The sequence below is a fragment of the Geotrypetes seraphini genome, chromosome 5 (genome assembly GCF_902459505.1).
Source record: "Geotrypetes seraphini chromosome 5, aGeoSer1.1, whole genome shotgun sequence".
In the NCBI taxonomy this organism is placed as follows: domain Eukaryota; kingdom Metazoa; phylum Chordata; class Amphibia; order Gymnophiona; family Dermophiidae; genus Geotrypetes; species Geotrypetes seraphini.
The window spans coordinates 207,510,096-207,530,118 of NC_047088.1; the positions used below are offsets into that span (position 1 = coordinate 207,510,096).

The 20,023-nt window shown below is 39.5% G+C and overlaps 1 protein-coding gene across 2 annotated transcripts in view; it reads right to left on the minus strand.

Moving 5' to 3' along the window:
• The window catches only part of CSRNP3 (cysteine and serine rich nuclear protein 3), a 140,749-nt gene that overhangs the window by 64,165 nt on the left and 56,561 nt on the right, over positions 1 to 20,023 (minus strand). The window contains exon 1 of one of the 2 annotated variants that reach the window (XM_033944199.1): positions 16,963 to 17,068. The exons of the other annotated variant lie outside the window; for it this stretch is intronic. Within the exon in view, the coding sequence (XP_033800090.1) occupies positions 16,963 to 17,047 (85 nt within the window). The 5' untranslated portion in view covers positions 17,048 to 17,068. Of the gene's footprint in view, positions 1 to 16,962; positions 17,069 to 20,023 lie in introns of those variants that run through there. 2 annotated transcript variants of the gene reach the window in all.

Below are 20,023 nucleotides of genomic sequence, written 5' to 3' on the forward strand. Positions count from 1 at the left end.
CCCCCCCCCCTCCCGAAGAAGCCCTGACAGCTGTGACACAAGGCTGCTTCTCCGGTCACTATTGTCAGGGCTCTGCACCGACTCAATCGCTCACTGAGCAATTGAGTTGGTAAGTTTGCCTGCACATGATTTGCATGCAAACTTGATAGTGAATCAATTGCTGTTTGAAAATCAGGATCAAGGTACCTGCAAATGATAAAAATAAACCACTTTAGTTGTACCAGAGAAAGACAATATATCAAATCTATGACTGTTTACCCTGACCTCAATTTGTGAAACACTGTTCTGTTGGGGTTTTCTTACAGATTTCATCAGAAGGCTGACATAAAGAGCTTTACCAGATCTGAGTGAACTTCTGGAGCCTAGAAAAAGAAGCAAGAGCCTACCAGAAGAGAGAAATCCTGGTCTTCCAATGAGGTGGAGGAGATGGAGGAGGATGAAAGAATAGAGGAATCAAAGAAAAAAAATGACATTGTTTTTGAAGCTGTGCCACACATATCTTGGATGACTGACCTTTACCCTCATATCCGCTTAGAACTGCAAGGTACAGGCGGAATAGAAGTCACTAATGTAATGTAATGTAATGTAATATAACATCTAGCCAGGAGAGTCAGGGAGGAAGACATTGGTGCTTCAGTCAGTCCTGAAATACCCATTCTATGGATGGCAGGGAGGAAAATCTATCAGCCTTAATGCTGGAGGGCACTGGCAACTGATCAGTAACTGGGGCAAGATACAGAATTGGGGCAAGAATTGATACAGAATTGGGGCAAGAGCAAGTCTTAGCACCAGTTTAGTTTTAGCTGGGTTTATCTGTGCGCTAGACTTCCCTGCTTTTCCATGAACACAGCTAAATGCTTTACGAACCAATATAAAGCAACTAACAGTAGTAATGTTAGCAAGACCAACAGGACATAGAAAAGGCAGAAGAATATAAAACAATAAATAATAATCACCAATAAGATTGAGAAGTTAATATTATAAGACATAAGAAATAACAAAAATTGTATATAACCCCCCCATACAAACATACACACACATTTATTAGTTATTCCCTCACTTAAAATTATTAACACATAGCGGCAAGTCATTTTTTCTGTCACAGCCCCTCAAACATGGAATTCCCTCCCTATTTATTTAAGGGAAGAACACAATTTGGATAAATTTAAGAGCAAATTAAAAAGCTTTCTTTTTAAGGATGCATTTGATAATTAGAAAGCTTGTCTAGGAGTCTCATTTCAAGTCCATTCTATAACTTCCCTGTAGCACACTGCTCTCTCCCTTCCTATTGTTTTTTCCCATAATTGTCTTATCTACTATCAACAATTTGTATTTCTTTTCCCACTCTCTCCTCTTGTTTTAAATATGTTTGTAAGATTAGTCTTCAATATGTTCTGCAAGGTTTGGTTTTTCGTTTGTTTTGTTATCCCCTAAAATTTTGTAATTTTATTGATGTGTACATCGCTTAGAATTTTGAATAAGCGATTAATCAAATTTATAATAAACTTGAAACAATAACAACTAGAATTTTGAGATCTGGGAGCACAAGCCAGTTGGTAACAGATAAGTATGGGATGAATGGGACTGAAAGCCAAATGCCTGAGAATAAAGCCAGATGTGGTACATGGATCTGGCAGCCCTGGTAAAGGCTCTAACACCGTAGAATTCCGCCTAGAGGGCTTGGAAGCACTCTGGAAATAATCCAGTAGTCAAATAAAAAGAATTGTTGACAATTACAGTTAAATCATTTATATTTCACCATTACCAACAAATAGTTCATAGCAGATTACATAAAAAAATAAATCAAGTAAATAAAATATGCATAAGTAATGACATCCCATTATTGACTATGAAGATTAAATTTCTGAAACAAAAAACTTTAAGCGCTTTTTTAAAAAAAATTATTATTATTCAAATACAGGTTGTATTTGAATTGGCAAGATTGATCATACAGAGGCAGCTTGATAAGAAAAAGAAATAGTAAACAATCTTTTATATACAATTCCTTTTAAGCACTTATGTCTCCAAGTTGTATAAGAATCCATTGAAACACAGGCCGTGTAAGGTCCTTCAATGAGACTGGCTTCCTTTGACCTTAGCCTTCACCTCTTCTGTTCCACTAGTAGCCCCCTGCACTTCTTGTTTTGATAATACTTACTATAAGTCAAGGTTGTACACACGCATTGACCTTCCTGAAAAATGAATGTCATTCTCAGTGAGTATATTTAAAAACTACAGAGGAGAAGAAGTACCTGCTGTGGTACAAATCAAACCATTTTGCTTCTACTGTTCTGGTTCAAGGCTTAGAATTCCTGTAATGGATTTTGAATGAATCGCCCACAACAAAGAGCAGCAATGACCATCATAATTACATCATTCTATAGCAGTGGTCTCAAACTCGCAGCCCGGGGGCCACATGCGGCCTGCCAGGTACTATTTTGAGGTCCTCGGTATGTTTATCATAATCACAAAAGTAAAATATACAGTTTCTTGATCATATGTCTCTTTAGCTATAAATTACAATATTATTATTAAAACTTAGCCAAAAGGAAAGATTTATAAACTATAAAGAGTTTTACCTCATGCAAAATTGTAATTTCTTTAATAAGACATTCACTATTATTTATGAGGCCCTCCAAGTACCTACAAATCCAAAATGTGGCCCTGCAAAGGGTTTGAGTTTGAGACCACTGCTCTATAGGAATCCGTTGGAAACAATACAACCATTGAACCTTATGGGGTGTAAACAATGTTTTAACAACCTCTTGTCACGTGTTACAACAACAACATCTTTCTAAACAAAATGGTATCAATAAATGTGGATTTATGTTGAGAAAGGTTGCGAAGAGCTATTTCTTTGTAATGGAGTTCGAGAGGATATGTTATATAGCTCAAGAACCTGTGATTAAACTTTTACAGTGTCATCTCTCGCACATCTCCTCCATCTGAAAGGCCTGTTGTCTTCTGATAGATGAGCCCATGAAACAGCATGCAGGCTAAAAAGTTAATAACTTGTCTGAGGCAAGTGTTAATTTTAATGAGCACCTGATAAATAGTGCAGGGAGGTCAGCAAACCACATTATTTTCTTGTGCCTACTAATTCCTAATTTCTGATAACTTTTCATATACATGCATATATACACACTGGGGTGGCTTCATGAACTCCATTCATCGGTAAGTCCTTCCTATCTATACCCTTCTCCATCACTGCCAACTCCAGAATCCATCCCGTCTATCTTGCTGTGCCGATTGCCTGGAACAGACTGTCTGAGTCATTACGTCAAGCTCCATCTCTAGCAGTATTCAAATCCAAGCTAAAAGCTCACTTTTTCAAGGTAGCTTTTAACTCCCAACTCCCGCTTACCATAAGATATCTATGTCCATCTTACCATTTTCTCTGAAAGAAACTCCCCAACCCCTATATGTCCTGTTTATCTGTCTAAATTAGATTGTAAGCTCTTCTGAGCAGGGACCATCTAGTACGTTAAATGCACATGTACAGTGCTGTGTACGCCTTTCAGCACTTTAAAAATGATAAATAGCAGTGGTAATAAAGGACACCTAAAGTTCAGTGATGGGATACAGTGCATTAAGCATGGATTCTATAATGGCAATTCAGCCTGCAATTTGCAATTATAGAGTACTAAGTCCTCATTTATGCGCCTAACTTTTGGCATGAGCACTTATGCCATGTGAAAGGCTGGTGTAAGTGCTCGCACCTAACTATTCATTTAGGGACATAAATGCTAGTATTGTATAAAATGCATGTGTAACTCCAAGACCCTCCCTGTCCTGGTCATACCCTTCTCATAGCTAAACCCCCTAGTATTTGCGCATGGTAGAATTTGCACACACATATATTATACCCACTGCCCAGGTACATTAGATAGAGTGGGAGCCCACCAGGACAGTTAGGGGAAAAAGCTTGAGTACCTGAATAATTTGTAATCCGCATAGAATTGTAGGATATGCAGAATATAAATGATTAAATAAATAAATAAATAGAATACTGACTAAGAGCAATTTTTTGAGACCGTGAACAAACAAATTGATAGTGGAGAACCGGTGGACATAATATACTTGGACTTCCAGAAAGCGTTCGACAAGGTTCCACATGAAAGACTTCTCAGGAAACTACAAAGCCATGGAATAGAAGGAGATATACTAAGATGGATAGGCAAATGGTTGGAGAACAGAAAGCAGAGAGTGGGCATAAATGGGAAGTTCTCAGACTGGGAGAAAGTGACTAGCGGTGTGCCCCAGGGCTCGGTACTTGGGCCCATCTTATTTAATATTTTCATCAATGACCTAGAAGAAAGAACATCCAGTGAGATCATCAAGTTTGCAGACAACACAAAGCTATGCCGGGCAATCAGATCGCAGAAGGATAGCGAGGAACTCCAGAGTGACTTGTGCCAGTTAGAGAAATGGGCGGAGAAATGGCAGATGAAGTTTAATGTGGAAAAGTGCAAAGTAATGCATTTAGGCAGAAAGAACAAGGAACACGAGTATAGAATGTCAGGTGCAACTCTGGGTAAGAGCGAACAAGAAAAGGACCTGAGTGTACTGATAGATAGGACCCTGAAAACGTCGGCACAATGTGCGGCAGCGGCAAAGAAAGCAAATAGAATGTTAGGCATGATAAAGAAAGGAATCGCGAGTAGATCGGAGAAAGTTATAATGCCGCTTTATAGGGCAATGGTCAGACCACACTTGGAATACTGTGTCCAACATTGGTCTCCCAACCTAAAGAAGGATATAAAACTGCTGGAGAGGGTGCAGAGAATAGCAACGAAGCTAATAAAAGGTATGGAGAACTTGGAATACGAGGAACGACTTAAGAGACTGGGATTGTTCTCCCTTGAGAAAAAGAGACTGCAAGGGGATATGATCGAGACTTTCAAAATACTGAAAGGAATCGACAAAATAGAGCAGGAAAAAAAATTATTTACAATGTTCAATGTGACACGGCAAGAGGACTTGGACTGAAGCTAAGGGGGGACAAGTCCAGGAAAAATATCAGGAAGTTCTGCTTCACGCAATGAGTGGTAGACACCTGGAATGCTCTCCCAGAGGAGGTTATTGCGGAATCCACCATTCTAGGATTTAAAAGCAAACTGGATGCACATCTCCTTACGAGAGGCATAGAGGGATATGGGTGACTAAAATTACGCCAGGTGTACACCTGGCTGGGACTCCGCGTGTGCGGATCGCTGAACTTGATGGACCGAAAGTCTGATCCAGAGATGTTAGTTGTTATGTTAATTGCTAATTGGTGCCAATTAGCACCAATTAAGCCCAAGCGAAGCAGAGTATTGCTCATTAACACTAATGATCAATTTGTGATTAAATTAATTTATGTAACGGATCATATCCTATAACTTGTGCATGCAACTTTTCACGCTAAGCATAAAACTGGGCGTAAAATTTATTGTGTAAGTGCTATTGTCCTCCAGGTCTAGTTTAGGGTGTACTTTGGGGCCTTAGGCCCCATATTCACTAAAGGTAGCAATTCAATTGCTGTTGGCCGATTACTGGCCAATTTTGAAACAGAGATTGATTTACTACCTTTTTTTGCATGCAAATGATTTGCACAGAGAAGCAGCCTCCTGTGACTGCTGTCAGGGCTTCTGCTGTTGTTTTTGATTTTGATTTTTAATTGGGCAGATATTTTGCATTTATTAAACACGCAAAATAACTGCCCGATTAAAAATTTTTTTTATTGATTTTCCAACCACAGCCAATTGATTTCATACAAACATAAGGAAGTTCTTCTTCACCCAGAGAATGGTGAAAAACTGGAACGCTCTTCCGGAGTCTGTCATAGGGGAACACACCCTCCAGGGATTCAAGACTAAGTTAGACAAGTTCCTGCTGAACAAGGACATACGCTGGGAAGGCTAGTGTCAATTATGGCGCTGGTCTTTGACCAGAGGGCCGCCACGTGAGCAGACTGTTGGGCATGATGGACCACTGGTCTGACCCAGTAGTGGCAATTCTTATGTTCAAAAGTGCAATACACAAATATATATCATATAATAAGTTAATAAAATCACATTCAACTTACAAATATGCATAACCATCCATTTTCTCCCACCCACCCAATGATTATTCAATAAAACACAGAAGCATGGATTTTCCCAATAACCTTACCCTATTCAGATTAATAATATCTTTCCACCCTCCTCTCACCCCAGAAGGACATACTCAAAGTCAAAATTAGGACAGAAATAGCCCCCCCACCCACCCTTTCCTGGATGTGTATGAAAATAAACAAAAACTGACTCATAATTAAAGACCTACTATAATGAAATGATATATGATGTCAACAGCCCCCAAACAAGCTTAAATAAATGACTGTGCCCCAAACAATCGGCATTCATTTTTCATATCTATAGCTGGAGCACAGATTTGCTCACCAGAAAGGGAAATTTAGGCAGTCGTAGTTCTTCCAATTTTGGGTTACCATCTGCATGGCTATCCCAGGCATGACAAGAAAAAGACGGCATTTACGTATATCGATCTATAGGGGGGTTTAACATAGGGGGGTTTAAAATGTAATAACGTTCCACATATGACTGCCTCATACATCAGTGGAATTGATGATTCCAATATGTTGTTAATCTTACCCCATATTGACCTCCAAAAGTTAAGTATCAAAGGACAACAGAACAGATGATCCAGTGTCCCTATATCCAGATGACAGTGCCAGCATCTATTAGATTTAGAACTAACTTGTGTAACTTAACAGGGGTCCAAAAAGATCTATGTAATAGAAAAAACCATGTTTGTTTCATAGATGCTGACGCTGTACATCTCATCCTCCAAGTCCAAATTTGTGGCCATCGAGATGCTTAATCTCAATGCTCCAAATGTCTCTAAGACCATTTTTTTTTTTTTATTCAAGAAATCAGATATTAATTTATACCACCGGGCAGTCTGATGTCCTAACAAATCTATCTTGAAGCATAAAAAAGTCCCCTGCCCCCCCCCCCCCGAATCCCCCAAAATGCCCCCCCGACGTTGCCCGCCACACCGCAAAATTATGGAAGGAGGGATGCCGATTCCCCTCCTGCCATCATGGCGACGCTGGCAAATGCCTCGGCCCTGTCCCCCTCACCTATAAACATTGGGAGCAGGAGGGGTGCTCAGTCCCTCCTGCTCAGTAGGCCCCCAGTTTTTGGGAGCAGGAGGAACCGCAAAGTCCTCCTGCTCCTCTCTTCTGACCGGCCTGTGACGCAATGCAGACCTTAGGTACCGCCCCAGTGCATCATATGATGCATGGGGAGGGGCCTAAGGCCCTGTTTGGCTCAGGCACCTCAGCCCCCTCCCTGTGCATCACATGATGCACTAAGGCAGGGCCTAAGGCTGCAGTTCAGAGGAGGAGGAGGCCTGGAGCAGGAGGGACTGAGCACCCCTCCTGCTCCCAACTTTTTTAAGGTATGGGGAGGGGGGTGAGTCAGGCCGGGCCTGGCATGGCCCATGGCTGGTTTGAGATGGCAGGAGGGAGTTGGCATCTCTCCTGCCATATTCATTTGCATGCGGGGAGGGGGAGGGTAGGCAGTGTCAGGGATTGCTGAGTTTTGAGGGTTTTTTCAGAGGAACCGGGCCCGATGGCAGCTGCAATGGTGGCATTTTGGTGCATGGAGGGGGCACTGTCGGGTTAAAACCATGGGCTTGCAATGCGCTTTTTGCAGAATACGATCTATGGCAGGCCAATGAATTCTCAACGTGTCCTCATGCAAATGGGGGCGATTGGAGGCATGCCCCATACCGAACGCACAGATCGCTGGAGAGCGATCCTAATGCATGTGCAGACCATCTTTTTTGCCTGTAGATGATCATCTGGAAGCGTTGGATGATTGCAGGAATACGTGTATTAGAAGATGTTATTTCTAATGGTAAACTGCTTGAGTTTTCACAGTTGCAACATAAATATGGCCTTAATAAATCACAAAATTTTAGATGGATGCAACTGAAGCAGGCCATTCAGGTGGGGTTCCCTGAATGGAAAAATCTTAATAATCAATATAGTTTAGAGTTCTTATGCTTTCAGGTGGATTTCCTGGGACACCAGGCCGCTCAGTGGTACAAATTATAATCTGGATTTATGAATAAAAAAACCAAAGACTGGTCTCTGGGACATTTGGAGCATTGAGATTAAGCATCAAATTACTGCGTCTCAATGGCCATGAATTTGGTCTTGGAGGATGAGATGTACGATGTCTGCATCTGAGACAAACATGGTTTTTCCTGTTACATAGAGCATTCTGGACCCCTGTTCATTTAAAAAAATTAGATTGCTCTATGTCGGATAGATGTTGGCATTGTCATCTTGAAGCAGGGACTTTAGATCATTTATTGTTCTATTGTCCATTTATTGTGGCTTTCTGGAAATCAATTTGGGGCCAAATTTATAGTTTGTTAGAACATTATGTGGCATTATCGTATGATACAGTATTATTTGGCATGTCTATGAGGGCTAAGAACCAAATATCTTCCAAAAATAATAAACTCTTACTTATTTTAACAGGAGATGCCATACAACAAATAACATGCAATTGAAAAAATTGGAGTAGATTAAATTATAGTTTTTGGTGGAATTCAGTGCATCATATTTATAAAATGGAAAGAACATTAGCTCTTCAGAAAGGAAATCTTAATAAATTTCAAGATGTGTGGGGGCCATTAACAAATTATTACAATGAATAAATATCATTGCCCTGGTTAGTTCAAATGAAATAATGGGGAGGGGGTAATTTTTTGCATTTTCACTAGGTGCTTTGAATGAAAGGAAAGCCTTTATTATATGATATATGTGTTATGATATATTGAAAAGTTGGGAGGGAATGGGATAAAATATATTGAGTATGATTAATTATAGAATTTCAAGTGATATATTTAAGTTAAAATGATGTTACTTTTTGTTACACTTGATGTAAGTTATAAAAATGAATAAAGAATTAAAAAAAAAATAAAAAATACAGAGCTGGAAACTTTTGCGAGCCCGTGGTTTTAATCTGCGGGTTGAAAGCGGGGGTGAACTGCAGGTTAAAACCAAAGAGTCGGGGCAGAGAGCAAGGCGGCAAGAGTAGGAGAATCAGGGCAGAGAGCAGGAGAAGTAGAATCGGGGTAAAGAGCAGGGTTTTTGCACATGCGAATGGTCCTCAGCAGTCGCTTGTTTTTGGATTGGCCAGCCCAGTTGTTGTTCCTGAACTTGTTTTGTGAATCGCGTCCTTCCTACTTTGGATGCCGTTCCCCCTCATTTGCATGCGCAGATTGGATTGGAGGATGATCGGCAGAGGTTAGTGAATCGGGTCGGAGGAAAATCGGGTTGATACACGATTGCAAACACAATCGGTGGACTTAGTGAATCCAGCTCAAAGTTGTGCATGCAAATCTAGGCACGTCAGTTAGTTTACGATATGACCCTTAAAGCAATCTTTTCGGTGGTAGATCCTACAATGTGGAACTCACTCCCATCGCACAGAAGACAAGAAACTAACACTGCTAAATTCAAAGCAAACCTTAAAACCTTTCTTTTTAAAGATGCTTTTGGGGTATAGACCTGGAGCTTGATTTCAGTTATACCACATGTCCTTTTGTATTATCCCTACCCCATCAAATTTTTATTTTAAGAATCAATGTAACCCTGCCCGTCTTCCTTTTGTATCATATCTTTTTTATCATATCATGGTTTTTAAGTGACATTTCAAGCCTAAATAAACTTGAAACTTGTTCATTCAATTTAATTGAATATCAAGCCAATTGGTGCCACTAGTTGGGTGTGAACAATAAATTATTAATACTAATTGGCAACAATTTGGATTTATGTGTGCATCTTGCTAGGTGCTATTACTGTATATAAAGATGTACACATAAACCTTTTAGCACACAGCTAAAAAGGAGGTGTGGCTAGGGGAGGGGCATGGGCAGGTCATGGGTGATCACTAAAGAAGCATTCGCTATTATAGAATTTGAGAGATCCATGCCTAATTTACATAAGAGGATTTATACCAGGTATCAGTTGGTATAAATCCTCATGCCCAAAGTTGGACATGGATCCCAGCACTATGCACTATTCTATAATGACATCACCGCTTAGACAACTTTTAAAATGGTATATCAAATTTTAAATAAAACTTGGATCCAGTTTGGAGCACTGTTTATAGCAGTTTCTCGCAAATTTTTTCCACTGCGGCGCACTAAACTTGGGGCCGTGAGCTTCTGAGCATGTGCGAACGTCGACTGGTTACATCATACGCATATGTGTGAGGTCATCATGTCGACATCCATGCATGCTCAGAGGCCCTGTAGACAAGGCCCTGAGCTCGGGGAGGGGGGGGGGCTTCCAAAACCCAGACAAACTGCTGGGTTCCTGAAATCCCTCCATCATCGGGGGGGGGGGGGGGGGGGAGGGGGCAGAAAGGAGAAGTTTCAGTGCTGGTAGTGACTGACTCGTCTCTTTTGCAGCACACCTAGAATCTCACGTGCTGTGGCACACAATTTGCAAACACACTGGTGTGTAAACTAGCGCTCAGTGCTCATCTTTGTCCTAAATTTAGGACATTTCTGGCCTGATTTGGTGGTTTTTCTCCCATTCTGTGTCTAAGGGGAAAATACTTAGTAAATCAAGCCCTTACACATCTAACGTCTAGGCAGCCAGTTGAAAAATTGGACACTAACGGTTATCTTCTGATGCATACTGTGCATTTTTATCTCTCTCCCTCTCTAGACTTGTTCTCCATGTCTGTTAAATGTTCGGTGGTGCATGGAAACAAAGAGAAGCCAAGTCAGGTAGGAGAGCTTGCCAACCTATAAGTGCCTTACTCCATCAGCCCATTATCAAATAACATTTCCTCATAGAGCCCTTCTGGGAAAAATGCATGATATACTGTGTGCCACATTAAAAACATGTCTCTGAAAGATCTATTTTCAGGTACCTCTGTCTGGCTTTGATTTTTTTTTTTCCCCCTATTCAGTTTCTTTTTGCTGCTTCTGAGGAAAGAGTAAGCATGAATTAGAACACTGTTATTTTCTTACACTGAACAGGATGTTTCTTAGGATTTGATATGCCTATAGTCTAAGCCTTTGGAAAGCACCAAGATAAGCTTTCTACAAAAGAGAATCAAATATATATTATAACAAGATCACTAAAAATCAAATATATATTATAACAAGATCACTAAAGCATAGCGTAACATACATTTTTGTACTTTGTTCAGAGTTGTAGATGGAGTGGATTATAAATATTTTAATTAATTAATTGATTCATTAACGACATACATATAGCACATTTGTATATGTAGAACCCTAAATCAGTGTTTCTCAACCTTTCCTGAAGATACATCTAAGGGCCCTTTTACTAACCTGATTTAAGGAACTAATGTGAGTATTTCACGTTAGGCAGGTTAAAAAAGGAGCTAGGGTGGTAAAAATCCTGCATTGCCTGCCTAAGGCCCTCTTTTACTAATCCACGGTAGAGGTTTCTATCACGGCCCGTAAAGGCCAAATTCTATAAGAAGCGCCCAAAAGTTAGGCGTCTAATTAGACAATGTGCAGCATGATTCAAGTAAAATTGGGTGCTATTTAATGAATCATGCTGAGCAGAACCTATTTTGGAGGCGCCCAAGAAGTAGGCCAGCTCTAGGCACAACTAAAAGTTAGGCGCCAGGCTGAGCGCTTAAGCACGCTTAAGAGCAGTGATTCTGTAAGAAGGCGCCTAACACGTAGCCACGCCCACACCTAACATGCATAGCGCCTATTTGTTTGAAGGCTGCCTACATTTTTAGAGGCACCTTGTCTCAGAATCGCACCTTGATAGGCGCCTATGTTTCAATCAGTGCTGATTAAAAAGCTTAATTGAGCTTGTTATTCAATTTAGATAGGCGCCTATCTAGACGGGCACCTCCAAAATAGGTGCCTAACTTTAGGGGCTGGTTACAGAATTTGGGCCTAAATGCTCTGATGCTACTCCAGCACTCAGATTACAGGTTTCATTTATTTGATATATCACATATGTTATAGTAAAACAATTAATCTAACTGGCTAGGTGTGCCTCCAAGAGAGAATTGAGAAGCACTGCCCTATATCACACTATTTTATAAGAATAATGATTAGAGTGATTAGTGATTATGCCCTTTGGTCATACACGTCAAAGGGTGGGTGGATGGGAGGGCGGGGTTGGAATGTATTTTTCACTGTAGCACTTTATATTTATATTTAAATTTGATTTATAGTGCACATAGCATGAACATATTAAAAAGTTTGTACCCGATGAATGATATCCTCACACCTGTAACAAGCTGTTATTAAATCACTGGTTGATTGAACAGCACAGGTATCTGAGGGTACAAACTAACACTTCAAACCTAGTGCAAGTCTTTGTTACTGTTGCGATTTTGTCGAGTGACTTGCTTACATTGCTTATTTATTGTGTATTAAATCCAGCACTTAACATGGCTTTAAAATGAATAAAGAAATTTTAAAAAAAAACCCCAATAATAATTAAAATAATAGTTTATTTTTATATATCGCCAAACTATCAATTCATGGCGGTTCATAACAATAATGCACAGGGCATTGGAAGTACTAAATTAAACAGCAATGTTAAAAAATGGAAATAACACAAATTTGAATAATACAACACTAGGCAAGAAACTTACAGCATCCTAAAAGTTTGTAAAAAATGGAATACGGTTGGTAGTACAAATTCAATAAATAGCCGATAAAAAACTTAACTGAATTAATAAAATTTAAAAATTACATAAAGGTACAAGAGAATGATTATGTACAAAATATGGATTATATTAACCTCTACAAAATAAACTCAATGGAATGAACATTTTAAAAAAATATGTCTTCAGTGAGATCCTATAAAGCAATGGCTTACAATCCAGTTCTCAAGGTATTCCCGAGTCAGGTTTTCAGGATATCCAAAATTAATTTGCCTGAAATGGACTTGTATGCATTGCCTCACTGCATATAAATATATCTTATGCATATTCATTTGGATTTCTGAATGTAATTATTTGCCTTTTTCAAATCCAAGCTCAAGGGGAGTTACATTTACAAGAAATACCTATTTCCTCCTCCCCAGGGATATCACAAACTAAGTTGTATTTGAACAATGGAGAGTGAAGTGACTTGCCTAAAGAAGCCTTAATGGGAGATGTGGGACTTGACAACTGGCTCCCCTGGTTCTCAGTTCTGGAGATACAACCAGCCAGCCAAATATTCACAATAAAGAATATGGAGGAATGGCCTAGTGGTTAAATTCTATAAGAAGCGCCCAAAAGTTAGGCACCATGATAGGCACTGTTCAGCATGATTCAAGTATAATTGGATGCTGTTTAGTGAAACGTGCTGAGCGGCACCTATTTGAGCACCTATTTTGAAGGCATCCAATAAATAGGCCAGCTCTAGTCACAACTAAAAGTTAGGCGCCCATGCAAGCGCTTAAGAGCAGCGATTCTGTAACAAGGCGCCTAACACAAAGCCACGCCCACGCCTAATATGCATAGCACCTGTTTTTTTGAAGGCTGCCTAAATTTTTAGAGGCACCATATTACAGAATCACTCTTTCTTGTTAGGCACCTAAGTTTCAATTATTGCTGATTAAAAAGCTTAATGGAGATTCTTATTCAATTTAGATAGGTGTCTATCTAGATGGGCGCCTCCATAATAAGTGCCTAACATTACGCGCTGCTTACAGAATTTGGGCCTTAATCCCTCCATTGCCCCAAGTATATAAGATAGCCTATCGGGACAGACAGGGAAAAATGTTTTGAGTACCTGAATAAATTCATGTAAAGCGTTCTGAGCTCCCCTGGGAAAACAGTATAGAAAATTAAATAAATAAATAGTGTGAAAAGCTTCAGCCTTTGATAACCCAGAGCTGGTTTTGTGACATCACAATGCCTCATTCCACCAATGCCTAAGAGCCAACCTCGTCAGTGATGACACAATGACTTGTTTGCCCTATATTGTGCTCACTTTTACTACATTTTGATTTCTAGAGTGGTGCAGGGTTAAAGCTACAGCCTTAGCACCCTAAAGGTTGTTGATTCATAAGAATATAAGAATTGCCGCTGCTGGGTCAGACCAGTGGTCCATCGTTCCCAGCAGTCTGCTCCTGCGGCATCCCTTAGGTCAAAGACCAGTGCCCTAACTGAGTCTAGCCTTACCTGCGTATGTTCTTCTTCAGCAGGAACTTGTCCAACTTTGTCTTGAATCCCTGGAGAGTGTCTTCCCCTATGACAGACTCCAGAAGAGCGTTCCAGCTTTCCACCACTCTGGAATCTATCCCCTTTTAACTTTAGAGAGTGCTTTCTTGTTCTCCCTTCCTTGGAGAGGGTGAAAACCTGTCTTTATATACTAACGACCTCTTTTACAAAGCCGCACTAGCAGCTGTGCTGCGCTAACGGCCCCGAAGTCCATAGACATTTAAAGGGCTTCGGGGCTGTTGCCGCATGGCTTTGTAAAAGAGGCCGTAAGTCTATTCCCTTCATTATCTTGAACGTTTCACACCCAAACTGTTCCTTTTGACCCTGGGCAAGTCACTTAATCCCCTCCATTGCCCCACATACATAGATTGTGAGCCCACTGGGACAGACAGGGAAAAATGCTTGAGTACCTGAATAAATTCATGTAAACCATTCTGGGAGAAAGGTATAGAAAATTGAATAAATAAATAAAATTCTGTGAAATCAGATTATCTCTGTTTCACCGATAGCAGTTACCCAAAAGAGAACCTCCAGTGTAAATCACAAACTACTGTAAATCCATATGAATAGTATCACCATCTTTCCACCGTTAAGTGTTGCCACAAAAACATATTTAATACCTTACAGATTAAACTGTGTCTAATTGAAATCAAAGTGTATCTAACTGATTTGAAAAGAAAATGCAGGATATTCTTTAAAGTCAATAAAAAGTATCTTACAAATGCTTCCCTTTTTTGGGATTAGATTACAGCTGTCTCACTTCAGCTTGATCTATGTGCTCCAGCAGAAGGATGCCTGCTCCACAAGGGGTGCAGGGAACAAGGGGAACTGGAATTTCACCTGCTAAAACTCCAAAACTAATCTAAGTTTGTAGCTTAAGGGAGCAAGTACAGAAGATGTCTACCTAGTAAATCAGATGGATCTGTGGGAAAAATAATTTGGCACAGCCAGCTCTCTCCTAAGATCCATATCTTCCAGAACACAGGGCCAAAGCTGAGAAATGGTACAGATGTTTCTGCAGTATATTTGCCTAATCAAACTATTTAATTTTGGAATTACTGAAATGTTGAAATCTTTATTAATAATAATAATAATAAAGTCACAGATCTGGTTTCCTATTCCTCTCCAGCCTGTCAGCTGTTTGGAGCTGAAACTCTGTACTATGTTTTTTCCATTTATTTGTTGTTAAACAGAACTATAGAGATGTTATTTTAGTGAATTAGCTGTAATTGTGGTGTTAGAGGGTTAGCATGTACACATACCTGCAGGCTAAAACACCTGCTCATTAGACTAATCAATCTTGGCGATGTCCCCCAAAGAAAGCAATCTGCTGCTCCTATTTGTTGTGGCAATCCACTGGATCTGCTAAAATCTCTGTTTCTTTAAACTGAGCACCAGGGGATAGAATGCAGCACACAGACTCGGCTCCAGAGAACACAAGATGACGAGATGTCTCGCTCTTATTTTCAATGGATCGCCTGCCTCCCATTTCCAGAAATGAAAGGACACGTGCCACACTGGCACAAATTGGTTATAATAGTGAGAATTTATCTAGCCGCCCCTTTATCACTACAGTAGAAAAAGCAAACAATTTTACCTCTCCAGTATGCACGTAAAAATAAGAGCTTCATGCAAACTCACTGGAAAAAATTAAAATCTGTCAAGCTTATTATTCTGCCCATTTGATGAAACTCGAATTGTGTTCCAGGTCCAGCAATAATTAATATATCAGTGCTTTACTTTAGAGCTACAAGGGCACAGTCTACTTTTCAAAATAAAAATAGCCTCCAATTAAGTACAATATTTATATTAGCAGGATGCACATTCACAGTTTGTACAAATCTGCTTTTATGGTTAATTCTCAAATATCCCAATGATTCTCATGCCCACCTATCTCACCTCATGTTTTAAAGTGTACTTTAAAGCACATAATCAAACATTGTTCTGAGCAATAGCTAATAATTCAGAGCATGAGTTATCATACGGTTAAAAAAAAAAAAGCAAAAGATTACACTTGAACAAAAGCCAAATAAAGGGGGGGGGGGGGGGTTAGACATAATCAGTTTAGCTTAAGTTCAAGACAACTTGGTGTCAACAAAACAAACCGGAAACCAACTAACAGACAAATTAGCTTAAAGGAGAAAAATTGAGAGCTTGTAAAGATGCTTTTGTCCAAACTGCATGATTACATGCCAAGTAGAGTATACAGAAAATCTACAAACAAGCAAAGTAAAAAAATAACAATAAATGGCAGAATAATGTTGCTACAAATAGATGTGCTTAAAAAAATGTTTCTATGTTTCCTTTCTGGTCCTTCTCACAATTTAAAGAGAACAATTTATTTTTCTTGTCTCAAAACAAACCCCCTACCTAATATGAATCAAATCTTAAAGCAAATCTAGAGGAACTGAACACTGAAAGACGTCTAATTTAAAAGCTGGATGTTTAAGATACTTGCCTCAGTTGGAGTGCTCAAAATACAAGACAGAAAGGTACTGCAATTTCTGTACTTTCCAGAGAACTGCACATTCTGAACATTTCCTTTGTGGCCAGGGAAAACAGGGAATGCATGCTAGGGCTGCACAATTTTTAAAACAGAAATGGCATAGCGAGCAGCACATGGTAACAACTCAAAAGAATGCTCCATGGAACTCATTCATCAGTTATTAAATAATGGATCAAACAACCGAATCGATACATCTGTAGAAGCAAAAGTCATATTCTTCGTTCAGCCTACCAGCATATAGTAATCCTTTACTGTTCACACGGGGATGTGGAAGGTCTACGGAATCTTTAATCAACAAGAGTTTAATCCATCTCATAAAAGCAAGTGCCTGCTGAAGCCGGTATTTTTTTTTTTTTTTTTCTTTTTTCCAGTCAACTGTTACAGCCTTCCACCAGCCCTGCAACCTTTGAACTCCCTCTCTTGTGTCTGCAGTCAGAGCTACTGTGCTTGTCTCATTTGCATAAGGCTCGTGAAGGCCTGCCAGCGCTGAGAGGGAATGCTGGGTAAGAAATTGTAGCTCTGCTCTTCCGCCAGAATACCTGAATCACTGGGGAACTTAAAAAGCCAGGCTGATCTGGAATACATTGTGGCCATTAAAGGCAAGGCACATGGTGAGAGTTTTAATTCTCATTCATTTTAAAAACCCAGGGCAAAAAAAAAAAAAAATCCTGCCTTAGGAGCTGATTCCCATTTTTTGCATTTAAAAAAATACTCATTTAAATGCATGCAAAGCATTGGTAGCTTAATTTTTCTGGAATAAATGTCAAACTGACTTCATCTGAAACCTTGGCATCTGACAGTGTTAATGGCATTTTAAAACATTTTGACTGTGTACAAGCTGTTTTCATTTTACAGTATGATCTGGCTTATGTTTTTTGCTGTTTGGAGACGTGATGAGAAAATTTGAAACGAATGAACATGGGAGAAACCCTGCTGTATTTAAAAACATAAATGAGGTGCACCTTAATCCAGATTTCGCACGCACACATACCCCAAAAAAGTGTTAAAGCGAGAAAATGGCACAAGTCTAATTCTTTTGTTTAAGCAATGTCCTATGAAAATACCATATCAAAATATTTCCAGTCAGTTTGGATTTTAAATAAATCAGTATGTAAAGCAGAAGACTGAAAGGCCAGTCATTGGCCCTAGTTAGATCTTTCGCAGGGATAAGCAAAAAAAAGTCCACCAGAAACGTTCCACAGAACACAACCAGGCAGGAAACAACAACAACAACAACAAAAAAAAAAAAAACAACAAGTGGAACCGATGATCTTGACAACACCTTTATTAAAACTGGGTGCAAAACTACCAGATTATAACATAGACCCAACATGGGCTGTGTTTCGGTTGTCGGAACAACCTTCTGGGGTCCTAAGCAATAAACAATACTGCTATAAAACACAGATACGCACCATAAAATAATGTGCACAGATAGTCTTCTACTGGACTAAAGACCTGCAGTATTAGCTGGCTATTTCCTCTTTATGTTTGTATACACAGGCATCCTCCTCATCAGAGCAGGATTAAGTCACTGGCAAACTAAGCACAGGCTAAGGGTCAAATGTTTAGGAGGAGCCCTCTCAGATGTGCTGATCAATGATTCCATAGTAATTAATCTACTGATAGGTAAAATAACGGTGGTAGGGGGGGGGGTTACTTGCAGAGGTCTGTTGGTCTTCCCTAACCCCCTGTGCATTGTCTGGATAGAAGCTATCAACCAGTACCTGCTGCTTCCTTTTCTGCAGTCAGAACCATGGAAGGCCCCATTTGTGAAAGGTTTAAAATGCATTTGTTTTACAGAAGGGGGCCCCAATGAGCTAGTTTCCCAGTGTCCAAGGAAGGGTTAACCCTACCCCAATCAGAGTTTAACTTCCCAATTATTGTTTCTTATTTTTATATGATTGGTTTTTTTTTATTTTTTTTTTTTGTAAAACCGCCTAGTTATACGCAGTTAAGAAATCTTTTAAATAAATAAAATAAAAACCTAAAGATGGAGCCCAGAAATCATCAGGTCTGCTTTGTTTGGCTGCAGGATTTCTATGCAATAATGTTCAACAGACTGTTTTTTTTTTTCTCTCCTCTCTTTTGTTGTTCCTGTGTCTGCAGAAAGGCAGACATACATTACACTTTGTGAGGTTCTGAGTGGCTCGTTATTGCCTTTTCTTGTCTTTGTGTTCATAGTTACCGTAAGCTTCAAATTTTTATATGAATGACCCAAACCAATAGCACTTCATAATACATAATAGTGCAACATATGTAGTCATGTGTAACACTGGCATATGTGTGGTGGGTGGGAATCACAATAATAATTATGCTATCAACAATATATCTATCACCTCTTTTTATCTGGAATAATTAAATTGTATTACATATTATATCTTTATATCTATCTACTGTACAGCTATATATAATTGATCAATAAATATCCATTACTTATAATTATTCTGCAATAACCAATATTTGCATGAATTTGGACTTATCCAACATAAAACAGTTTTAAACATATAATATCGCACCATGCTTAGTAAAATTATGCCAGTGTTGGTGATGCTATTTAATTCTGATGCTACTTTCTCACCACCTCATTTAGCATGGATTAACTTTCTGGTGACAAACAGAGAGTCGAAAAACAGCACAGCTATCCAATACGAATGTGAATCATCATTTCAAGATATTGGCTTCAATATACACAATTAATTGATGCGCATTAGTCAACAAAAGAGCACTGCCCTGAAAAACGCCACCAGATCGACTAGATTCACGTCAAAGTTTTACATGCACAAATAATCCACAAAATAACTGACCTGCTCAAAAAGCTGCTTCTCGGTCCATGCACTCTTTGCGTGTGTAACTTTTAATTGGGACCTGATTTAAACTGATGATCATTTTGTAACGTGTGGCGTATTCGCTGACGGCACTGTCTTCCAGCAGAATCTTTTTAACATTTCCCAGCACTAGGTTTTATTCTCCTACCATATGTTTTATTGTTCAATGACAAGAGCTCCGCTCTGCACAAAGACTCAATGCCTAGTGCCTGCTGAACAGCCTCAGTCTCACTGAGGCTGCCTATGGGATCACATGGGATTGCTATATGAGAAAGCCGGCCATGCCACTGATTTGTCTATGGATATTTTGATCAGCTTGGCACCAGTGTGAGGAAGGAGGAACACACTGGAAAGCTGCTTTAAGTCCACATTATGGATATAATTTCTGTGCCAAAAGAATTGAGAAGCTTTTCCAGAAAGCAATGCAAATTTTCAAATATAATCCAATGCTTATCTGTTAAGGAACT